The sequence below is a fragment of the Nicotiana tabacum genome, chromosome 6 (genome assembly GCF_000715075.1).
Source record: "Nicotiana tabacum cultivar K326 chromosome 6, ASM71507v2, whole genome shotgun sequence".
Taxonomy (NCBI): Eukaryota; Viridiplantae; Streptophyta; class Magnoliopsida; order Solanales; family Solanaceae; genus Nicotiana; species Nicotiana tabacum.
This window is the reverse complement of record NC_134085.1, coordinates 94,794,088-94,806,468: the sequence shown is the minus strand read 5'-3', so window position 1 is coordinate 94,806,468 and position 12,381 is coordinate 94,794,088. Positions and strand designations below refer to the sequence as shown.

Sequence of the window (12,381 nt, the reverse complement as noted above, 5' to 3'; positions counted from 1 at the left end):
TTCTGAATTTTCTGGAGATTTGTGATACTTATATCACTAACGGGGTCACATATGATTATGTTAGGCTCACATTGTTCCCTTTTTCTTTGTTGGGAGAGGCCAAGAGATGGTTGAAATATGAGCCAACTAAGTATATTGCATTGTGGAATGATTTGGCTCGCAAATTCATGGCTAGGTTCTTTCCTTCGGGCAAAACCACAAAGATAAGAAGTGAGATAGTTGCATTCAAATAGAGAGAAGGTGAATCACTTTATGTAGTCTGGGAGCGATTCAAGGGGCTACTAAGAGATTATCCACACCATAACCAAACCAACGAGTTACTGGCTCTCACTTTTATTGAAGGTCTGCATCCTGAAACAAAAATAGTGGTAGACATAGCGGCTGGTGCTCAAGTATTGAAAAAGAGCTTTGATGAGATCTACGCGCTGTTGAACAAGGTTTTCAAAAGCAACCCATATTTGAAGCAGGTAGACACACATCCCATAAAGTTGTCGTGATACTTGAATTGGATGTTGTATTAGCACTATCTTCACAGGTAGCATCTTTAGCAAATCAAATCAGCAAGATGAATGTGATTCAAAACCAATAGAAGTTTCAACCAGTGTAACAAGTTCAACCAGTACAACAAGTGCAGGTGTTCTGCGAAGTCTGAGGTAAGGGCCATACCGGTGATGCCTGTCCAGCGAATCCAGAGTCAGTTCACTTTGTGGGGAATTCTAAGAGATGACAAGCTAATTGGAATCAATATGGTAACACTTACAATCCTAACTGGAGGAACCACCCAAACTTCTCTTGAGGTAGAACTGAAGGTGCTCAGAATCAGTACAGGCCACAAGCTCCTCAACAACAATATAGACCACCATAGGCTGAGAAACCTACAAATTTAATGAGTCACATCGAGAAGATGCTAAAAAAGTTGATGGCTGACCAGTAGGCCCAAGCAGCAGCCCACTCAGCAACTATTCGAAATTTGGAGCGATAGATGGGGCAACTTGCTAGTGCCCAGACACTAGACCAGTGGTTGCATTATTAGTGACACCGAGGCTAATCCTAAGGCTCATATTAATACTGTGTCATCAAGGAATGGGAGAGAATTAGAAGAAGTCCCATCAAAGAAGAGAAAGCAAGTGATATTTAGTGAAAAATAGCTCCACCACAAAAATCGAATCGGAAACTGCAAAGGAGACGAAGAATCCAATTGAAGAGGCCATGGCAAAGAAACCACAACCAATAGTTGTGAAGCAACCACCTCCATTCCCTCAGAGATTGAAGAAAGTAAAGCATAATGTAGCGTACAAGAAGTTCCTTGATATTTTGGAACAGGTGCAGATTAACATGCCATTGGTGGATATTTTGCAAGAAGTGCCAAAGTATACAAAGTACATCAAGGAAATTGTGGCAAACAAGTGCAAGCTAACTGAGTTCGAGACTGTAGCACTCACTGAGGAGTGTAGTTCCAAAATTCAAAATAAGTGCCTCCTAAATTAAAGGACCCAAGAAGTTTCACAATTCAAATTTTAATTAGGAAACATATAGTTGGGCAAGCATTGTGTGATCATTGGGCGAGCATAAACCTGATGCTATTGTTTGTATTTCGACGGCTAGGGTTGGGAGATCCTCGACCAACTATGGTATTATTACAATTGGGAGATAGATCCTTAGCCAGCCCCGAGGGGATCATTGAAAATGTGCTGGTCCAAGTGGGCAGATTCATATTCCTAGCTGATTTTGTCATCTTGGATTATGATCCTGATCAGGAAGTCACATTTATTTTGGGACAGTCATTCCTTACCACGAGCTGAGCAATTATTGATGTATGTGAAGGACAAATGACCATGAGAGTGGGTGATAAAGTGGAGGTTTTTAATGTATACCGAGCACTCAAATTGCCTACACACTATGAAGAATTTGGTCATGATCACAATTGTGGATGAGGAATTGACAGGCACAACACCATACTTGGTGTTTGAATATCCTATAGGAAGAGCTTTAATTGACGAAGAAGAAGAGAAGGATGGGATGGTGGAAGAAATTGTACAAGTTTTGAACATAACATGTCAATATGTCAACGGGTTGAAGAGATTTGAGGAAATTGATAGGCCATTGGCTTTGACACCACCTAAGCCATCTATTGAGAAGGCTCCAAAATTAGAGCTCAAACCTTTACCTTCCCATCCTCGGTATGCATACTTAGGTGCTTCGGAGTTCTTACATGTTATTATATCATCCTCATTATCACATGTGCAAGAAGTTGTTGCGGGTTCTGAGGGAACACAAAGGGGCCATTGGCTGGACTGATGCTTATATCAAGGGAATTAGTCCGTCATTTTGCATGCATAAAATATTCCTGGAGGATGGACATAGACCTAGTGTGGAGCAGCAAAGACGATTAAATCCTATTATGAAGGAGGTAGTAAAAAGGAGATTATCAAGTGACTGGATGATGAGATCATATTTCCTATTTCTAACAGCAACTGGGTAAGCCTGTAAAGTGCGTGTTGAGAAAGGAAGGCATGATAGTTGTGGAAAATGAGCAAAATGAGTTGATACCTACCAGTACGGTGACGAGCTGGAGGGTATGCATTGATTACAGGAAACTCAACAAGGCTACGTGCAAGGACCACTTCCCTCTCCTTTTCATTGATCAAATGTTAGACAGGCTAGCCGGACATGAATATTATTGCTTTCTTGATGGTTACTCCGGTTACAACCAGATAGTTATAGCACCAGATGATTAGGAATTTACTTGTCCCTATGGCACCTTCTGCATTAAAAGGATGGCATTCGGGTTATGCAATGCACCAGCAACTTTTCAAAGGTATATGATGGCCATCTTCATCGACATGGTGGAGAAATTCGTGGAGGTATTTATGAATGATTTTTTAGTATTTGGATCATCCTTGTCACGACCCAAATCTAAGGTCCATGACTGGCACCCAGTTCTTACTCAATCGAGCGCCACGTACCTTATCTTTTTTTTTTTTACAATAAGACTCGTCACGAGTCATCTATATATATAATTAACAATATTAGAACTTAACTCACATAAATAATTCAAAAATAGATTATATAGATACATAGGTTTTGACAAGGCCGTTGCCATGTCATACCTAAAACTATACACAAGACACTATCTGCAAAACCTCTAAGAAAACATGACCATAATATATAAGTCGAGACAGGGTTCCCGACATCTTCATAAAACAAAATAACATATATAGAACGTGACTCGGCAATACTTCAGGAAGATGTGGAGCTCACCAACCAAAGGCTGATATCTGGAGGCAGCCTATAGTGGATGGTCCTCACCTCACCTATCTACACCTGCGTGGCATGAAACACATCGCCCCAAGAAAAAGGATGTCACTACAAAGAATGTACCGAGTATGTAAGGCAGAAATGAAACGTAGTAATAAAATACTATTTTGTGGAGGGATATGAGTCAACTTATAGCCTCTGACTTGCCGCTGAGGGCCATAACTTATAGAATAAGACCCATCTCGTATATATAAATAAAACTAGACTATTATCCATATCGTATGATGCATGACTGCCCAACTGATCAGTGGTAATTGCCCGACCGACCGTAGCGCGGTGGTAAATGCATAAAGATGCATGTATCACTATATTATAAACATTAACATCTTTATCATATACCTCAATAGAGACTTAGGAACATACTTAGACATGCTTGAATATCATTTTACAGGAATGAATAGCATGTGTCACTATATTATAAACATTAACATCTTTATCATATGCATGACTGCCCGACCAGCCGTAGCTCGATGGTAAATGAAGATGCATGTGTCACTATATTACAAATATTAACATCTTTATCATATACCTCAATAGGGAACTAGAAACATAATTAGACATGCTTGAATATCATTTTACATGAATGAATAATGTAGGCATCCTTTTTTTGAAGTAAAGGAATAATATTATATTAACAATAATAGCAAAAGAATACAAAGTCCTTACATAGTCCCTAAGGACATTAGCATTGCCAAACTTGGCAAGTTTTTCACACACAGAAGAAACAACATACTTAGAACTAATACTAAGACCATACTTGTCCTTTGATAATTGAGGTTCAATAAAACAAGGCGGACGTGCATGGTAAATACATTTAAAAGCTTTGAAGTTTTTCACTACTTCTTTCGCCAAGAGATGGGCCATCACATTTCATTCCCTGAAGTTATACCTCAGGATTGGGAGCTTCAACTGGTGCATTAACCACCTGCATTCAAAAATTAGATTAGAGAGTTTTGGGTTATTTTCATAGAGTAGTGATATAGCATTTGTTGAATCTGTCTCTATCTCTATCTTTGGGAATCCCTGTTCTTGAGCAATTTTTAATCCTTCATGGAGAGCCATTACTTCACAATGTATGACTGATGAAGCATAAGTTGATTTGCAAAAGCCAACGATCCAATCTCCATTGCTGTTTCTAAACACACCACCAAGGCCAGCTTCCATTGTATATTTTGAGAAGGCTCCGACAATATTTAGCTTGATAGTATCTAGTGGGGGGTTTTGTTCCATCTGATCTCAATTAGAAACCTGCTTTCTTTGAAGGGGTTTTTCTCCGTGAAGAAGTTGTATTCCAAGGCTTGTTGTAGAACATCAGTGTGTTGAACCTTATAGTTAAGATTATTGATGTTGTTGTTATTTCTATTCTTCCAGATATTCCAAATGGAGAAGGGGAGTATGGTTTTCCAGTTACTAGCATACTTACTTTTTTTAATAAAGTTTTCTTTTAGGCTAATCACCCAGTGTATACCTTCTTTTAACTAGACAGTGGGGATACCCATGTTTTTCCAAAAAAAATTGAGTGTCGGGCAGTGGAGGAAAATATGTTGTGCATCTTCTAAATTGTCTCTACAAGCTGTGCAATTCTTGTCTATATTAATGCCAATGCGGAATAAGAATGCTCTGCAAGGAATGTTGTTATGCATGCATTTCCAGAAGAAGAATTTGATTTTATTTGGACGTTAAAGATCCCTAATCCTGTCAAAGTTTGATTTTGGTATGGTATAAGGATTTATGTGTTTGTAGCACGATTTTATGGAAAAGAGACCACTAGAAGTGATACCCTAGGTCATAGTATCCTTTTCAAAGATCTTATTAGGTGTAGGAGTTGCGATAATCTTGTTCATTAGGCTACTAGAAATCTCAAAAGAAATACATAAAAAGTCTCATTTATCGTCTTTAATAATATCTTTAATAGAAGTGTCGAGATCTTTTCACTAAGAGGACCATATATGTTATTCCTTAATGTGATAGAGTTGTGGATCCAATTTGAGGTCCAAATATTAATTTTTGAGTGAGAGTGGGAGTGCCAAAGGATGCCATCATTACAAAGTTTCCAACCTTTTAGGATAGATTTTCAAATAAAAGAAATGGTGTTGGTTGATTTTTTATTGGCGTACTTGTGCGAGATGAATTGAGCCCATGGGGTGTTAGTCTTTTGTAATAGTCTCCATGAGAGACCTGTTAGTAGGGCAATATTTTAGAAAGAAGCCTTATGAATGCCCAGGCCTCCCTCCTGTTGACTGTTAGTGACAATATTCCAGTTGACTAAATGGTATTTTTATGAGATGCTGGTGCTTCCCCAAATGAAATTCCTTTGTATTTTATCAATTTTGTTTAGGATTTTAACTGGGAGATAAGTATATTGCATAGAATGAACGGGGATTGCATTAAGCGTACTAGTAGTAAGAACATTTTCAGTGTGACATTTTGTTATGTAATTTGTCTACTATGAATTGGAAGTCTCTTGTCTTAGGACTATGATTTAGAATAGGGAAGCCTAGATAGTTTCCAAATTCATGACTAACTTTCATTACAAAAAGGTTTGAGAAGTAGGTAGAAGTATCAAGAGGCAGTTTTTTGGGAGGATGATTTTAGATTTAATAAAATTAATGGATAAACCTGATTGAGAGCAGAAAAAATCTATACAAGATTTTATGCAATTGCCAGTTTTTTTGTTGGTCTTGCCCATTAGGGTTATATCATCCGCAAATAGAACATGAGAAAAAGAGGGACCTTTTTGAGAGATTTTGACCAGGTCCCAATTTAAAATGTCTATTTGATAATTAATAAGTTTTGAGAGTAATTCTAGGCACATGATGAAGATGTAGGAGGATAAGGGGTCTCCTTGGAGGATACCCCTACCGGGACTAAAGAAATCAATAGTTATCTCGTTAACAAGGATTCTCATTGAGCCGGTACAAATGCAGTGCATAATTAGGTTATTGATTTTAAGGGGGAATTTGAAAATCTAAGAGTTCTATAGACAAAAAAGCATTCCAATCTATCAAAAGTTTTTTCAAGATCGATTTTTATCAACATGTCAGGGATAGATTTTTTGTTTTTATGAAGATTATTCATTAAAGTTTGGATGATAATAGCATTGTCACTAGCTCTCATGTTTTTAATGAAACTAGACCGGAGAGGACTAATGAGGTAAGGTAGAATAGGCTTTATCCCGTTAGCAATGATTTTAGTGATTATTTTGTAAGAGGTATTACATAGTTCAACAACAAAAACAACAATAACAACCAAGTAAAATCCCACTCAGTGGGGTTTGGGGAGGGTAAAGTGTACGCAGACCTTACCCCTACCCTGGAGGGAGTAAAGAGGCTGTTTCCTAGAGACCCTCGGCACTGAGACAATAGATCTGTCACAACAAAATCCGAAAAACTAATATCATCAATGTGAGAGATATCAAATAGATGGATAAGCAGTACCACAAATATTATACAAAAGTCGGAAACACAACATAAATCGACTGCCCGACTACTCCTTAACCTACAACCCTAATGCTCGACTACCCCTTAACCTATTACTTAATGCTCGACCTCCACACCTTCCTATCTAAAGCCATGTTATCGGAAATATGGAGTCGTGCCATGTTCTGTCTGATCACCTCGACCCAATACTTCTTAGGCCGCCCTCTACCTCTTTTCGTACCTGCCAAAACCAACCGCTCACACCTCCTAACCGGGGCATCTAGGCTTCTCCTCTGCACGTGTACGAACCATCTAAGCCGCGCTTCCCGCATCTTGTCGTCCACCAGAGCCACGCCCACCCTCTCCCGAATATCTTCATTCCTAATTTTATCCAGCCTAGTGTGCTCACACATCCATCTCAACACCCTCATTTCTGCTACTTTCATCTTCTGGATATGCGACTTCTTGACTGGCCAAAACTCATCCCCATACAACATGGCCAGTCTAACCACCGCTCTATAGAACTTACCTTTGAGTTTCGGTGGCATATTTTTGTCACACAAGACTCCAGATGCTAACCTCTATTTCATCCACCCCACCCCAATACGATGTGTAACATCCCCTTCTATCTTCACATCTCCCTGGATTATTAACCCTAAGTACTTAAAACTTTATATCTTGAGGATGACCTATGAGTCTAGCCTGACTTCCACATCCGTTTCCCCCGTCACTTTGCTGAACTTACATTCCGTATTAGTCCTACTCAACTTGAAACCTTTAGATTCTAGAGCTTGCCTCCATACCTCTAGTCTCCCATTAACGCCGCCTCGCGTCTCATCAATCAAAACTATATCATCAGCGAACAACATACACCATGGCACCTCTCCTTGTATATGGTGTGTCAGTGCATCCATCACTAGGGAAAATATGAATGGGCTGAGCCTAGATCCTTGGTGTAACTACCGGAAAAATCTCTGAGTCACCTCCCACAGTCCTAACCCGAGTCATAGCTCCATCATACATATCCTTTATCGTGCTAGATGTAAGCTACCGACACACCTTTCACCTCCATACATCTCCAAAGGACGTCCCTGGGGACCTTTTCCTACGCCTTCTCTAGGTCAATAAACACCATATGCAAATCCTTCTTCTTATCCCTGTATTGTTCCACCAACCTCCTAATAAGGTGGATAGCTTTCGTAGTAGAATGACCCGGCATGAACCCAAACTGATTTTCCGATATAGACACCTCCCTCCTTATCCTCCCTTCCACCACCCTCTCCCAAACTTTCATAATATGACTTAGTAGCTTGATACCCCTATAGTTATTACAATTCGGTATATCACCTTTGTTCTTGTATACTGAAACCATTGTACTCCACCACCACTCATCAGACATCCTCTTTGTCTTGAAGATAACATTAAACAACCTAGTCAGCCACTCCAAGCCTGGTCCACCCGCATATCTCCAAAACTCTACTAGAATCTCGTTTGGTCCGGTCCCTTTGCCCTGACTCATCTGACACATCGCACCCACGACCTCCTCAACCTTAATGCGCCTACAATACCTAAAGTTTTGGTGGCTTTTAGAGTGCCCCAATTTCCCTAATACAATGTTTCCATACCCCTCTTCATTGAGAAGTTTATGAAAGTACGACTGCCATCTTTGCCTAATCTTGGCCTCTTCCATCAATACTCGGCCGTCATCGTCTTTAATGCACCTCACTTGATTCAAGTCTCAAGCCTTCTTCTCTCTTGCTTTGGCCAACTGGAATAACTTCTTGTCCCTACCTTTGCCCCAAGCTCCTCATACAGCCGACCAAATGCTGCAGTCTTAGCCTCTATGACCGCTAATTTTGCCTCCTTCCTAGCCTCCTTATATCTTTCTCAGTTCGCTCTCCTTTAATCCTCATCTGTGCTCTCTACTAACTTAATGTAAGCCACTTTTTTGGCTTCCACTTTACCTTGGACCACGTCATTCCACCACCAATCGCCTCGGTGCCTGCAAGAGTAACCTTTCAAAACTCCCAACAGCTCTTTCGCTGCCTCCCATTTACAGTCCGCCATTGCCGTCCAATAGCACTAACATCCCCACCACTCTTCCAGGCACCCATAGTTGTCAACCGCCCCTCCAACTCCTGTACATTATCCTTAGACAATGCTTCCCACCTGATTCTCGACTGACCCCATACAAACCTCTTCTTCCTCTTCATCAAGATACCCACGTCCATCACCAGGAGCCTATGTTGAGTTGTGAGGTTCTCACTCGGGATCACCTTGCAATCCTCGCACAACCCCCTATCATACCTTCTGAAGAGGAGATAGTCAATCTGAGTCTTAGCCACCATACTCAGGAAAGTAACCAAATGTTCCTCCCTCTTCAGAAATATAGAGTTCACGATTACCAACTCAAAAGCGCTAGCGAAATCTAATAGTGAGGTACCACCATCGTTCCTCTCACCAAAGTCGAAGCCACCGAACACCTCACCATAGCCACCAGTAGACGACCCAATATGACTATTGAAATCCCCTTATATGAATAGCTTCTCTGTAGGTGGAATAACCCGCACCACCTCATCCATCACCTCCTAGAAGCGCCTTTTAACCTCCTCGTCCAAGCCCGTTTGCGCGTAAGCGCTAATGACATTCAGAGTGCTCCCTACAACTATTACCTTAATCCCATCAATCTGTCATTACCTGCCTAACCTCTACCATCGACTCTCTGAGCTCCCTATCCACCAAAATGGACACTCCGTTCTTGCCCTTCACGACCCCGGAGAACCACAATTTATACCCGTCTACATTCCTCGCCTTTGATACTACCCACCTAGTCTCCTTCACACATGCTATATTGACCTTTTTTTCTGGAGAATCTTCGCCAGCTCTATAGACTTACTCATCAATATCCCTATATTCCACAATCCAATTCTCAACCTACAGGCTACCTTGTTCCCTTTACCCCCTTTGGGCCCCGTCCCATCCCCTAACACTTGCCCTTCCCCCTCCCTACCACCCGAACTCCCCGAGGACAAAACCCTTCTCTGCCATTACAAACCATAGTCTCTATACCTACGATGGTGTAAAGTTAAAAAAGAAACACACCACACAGACTATACTTGTACGAAATATTACGACAACAAAGTAACTAACGCAGAAGATAGAGAAATAGGAGGGGAGAGGTACCAATTCCCGTGAATAGAACTTGGAATTTTCGACTTGGTATACTCCCGATACTGCGGAACCTAGCGTATAGCTTTTGCTCTATTGCTTGTGCACATGCACCTCCCTACCGCCACCAAACAACCACCAAGTGATACCTGCAAAACACACAAATGCCCACGGAACCAAGAGAATAGGGCGTTCTGATGGCAAAGAGTTCCGACGGCGAATATGGGTCTTCCCTAATTCTGTTTCAAAAAAGGTTTTTTTGAAGAATGATATGGTGACTATTAAATCAAAATCCATAAAACAAACTTTTCAAGTATAACCGGGTGGGTTGAATTACTATTGTTTCTTTAAGAATTAATTGACAGTTCGAAAATGTATGCCTTTTCTTTCAAGAAAGGAACGAAAAGAAAACTTGGAAAGTTGAAATTTTTGAAGGAAACCCAATTCAGATTGCTAGTAAACGAACTGATTTGAGCAAAAATTGGATGAAAAAGTGTCAAGATTTGAACAAAAAATTGGATGAAAATGTGTCAAGATTTGAGTAAAATCCCAATTCAAAGCAAGAAAAAGTCTGAGTCAGTTGGAATCTACTACTGAGCAAGAAAAGTATTACATAGTCCAATAGGTCTAAAATTTTTGAGGTTGTTTGTATTGGGAAATCTTGGGATAAGACATATAAAAGTTTCATTTATACTATTTCGCAGTGTTTGGGTATCAAAAACCTTATGGCAGTAGGATTCTATCGAATTTTTGATGATGTGCCAGTATTTTTGATAGAAGAAAGGATGAATTTCATCCGGCCCAGGTGCTTTGAAGGGTTTGAAGGAAAAGACAGCCTTTGTAATTTCCTCATTTGTCAAGGCAGTATCAAGACTACTTAAATCAATATTATTGTGGTACGTAGGATCATTTAGGATGGCCTTTCTATGAGAGGTGGTTTTAGAGGTTGTGAAGGCATTAACAAAGAATTTGAGAGTATGGTCTAATATTGATTTAGGATCAGTAATCTATTCACCATTATTGTTGGTGAAGTATATAATAACATTACGACGCTTACGATTAGAAGCCATTAAGTGGTAGAATTTTATATTTGTATCCCCATCATATAACCAAGAGATTCTGGAGCGTAATTTCCAAAAGTCTTGTTCCATTTTCAGAATATTATTGTAATTTAATTGGAGCTTAGATTCTAAGTCTTGTAAGAAGTAACTTCTTTGGTATGAGGGAGAAGACTGAATTCCATTGAGCCTAGCTAGGAGTATTTTTTTCTTTTTAAAAATATCTCCAAAGGTCAGTTCATAACAGTGTCTTTGAAAGTTATTTGAGCATCAGTTAAACTATTATTAGACATACAACATCTAACAATGTTAATGAAGTCAGGATGTCTCCACCAAATTGTCACTAATCTAAAAGGTTTTTTATGAAATCAACATTTTTGGGATAATTGAACTAATAACAGGCTATAGTCAGAGTGTGTTCAGGGCAGGTGGATGACCGTAGCCTTGGGAAAAAGGGATAACCAACTATTATTAACAAAAATTCTATCTAATCTTTTAATAATTAATCCTCTAGATTTTTTCCTATTATTAGTCCAAGTATACTTACACCCTTTATAATCTAGGTCCAATAGATTGCATTTGTTGATGATCTTCGAAAGATTATTACTTCTCCTACGGTTGATTGGATTGCCACCAAATTTATCATTTGCGCTAAAAATGTCATTAAAATCTCCCCCTAGGATCCAAGGCTTAGAGTTATTGTTATGAATGCTTTCAATATTATTCCACAGAGTACATCTTTTTTCTAGGTTAGTACTAGCATATACCGAGGAAAATAACCAAGTAGTATTAAAGGGAGTTACCTCTATAGTGGCGTGGATCTCTTGGATCCTCCTTAAAAAATCATGGACTCTCACTATGCTAGCATCCCATATAATAACCATACTCCCAGCTTGACCCTTCTCTGGGACCTCAGCCATTTTCGTAAAAGAAAAATCATTCAGTAGGGTGATATGATTTTTCATACGGGTTTCTGGCGAAGTAAGCATGCAAGGTTTGTGAGTATCAACCACCCCCCTAAAGTTGATACGGAAGTTGTCATTGTTACCACCACGAATATTCCAAATGATGATGTTAGTAGGCCTATACATCATTGATGCATGATTGTTGTTTAAGCTATTTTCCATTCTTGCATGGAGCACTAGGTTCCTTCTCAGAGAGGAACAAGTATCATTGCATGGATCCCCACCGTTGGGTCTTGTGGTGGCCTGATGTCCATTGAGAACTTGTACAAGGCTGGTGGGCAACTGAGCACATACCTCTTCTCTAGCATCTCCCTGAAGAGATAGACTTTTACATCATTTAGACTTGAGAATTCTATTATGTCTTCCGATCCTAATAAGTTCATTTCTTCTACATTCTCTACTGGTGGCTCTTCTTGTTCTTGCGCATTGGGATTGACTGGTGTGGTGTTGGGA

At 39.8% G+C, this 12,381-nt stretch overlaps 1 protein-coding gene and 1 non-coding gene across 2 annotated transcripts; both read right to left on the bottom strand.

Moving 5' to 3' along the window:
- Positions 1–200: 200 nt before the first annotated feature.
- On the bottom strand, positions 201–307 carry LOC142182376 (small nucleolar RNA R71). Its single transcript, XR_012711212.1, has one exon. It is a non-coding gene; the product is annotated as a small nucleolar RNA R71 (small nucleolar RNA).
- Positions 308–8,755: 8,448 nt separating this feature from the next.
- Positions 8,756–11,883, bottom strand: LOC107801888 (uncharacterized). Its single transcript, XM_016625294.1, has 3 exons — positions 11,767–11,883; positions 10,020–10,054; positions 8,756–9,254 (listed from the first exon to the last, which is right to left on the bottom strand). The coding sequence occupies exons 1-3, from the start codon at positions 11,881–11,883 to the stop codon at positions 8,756–8,758; spliced, it is 651 nt and encodes a 216-aa protein (XP_016480780.1).
- Positions 11,884–12,381: the final 498 nt, after the last annotated feature.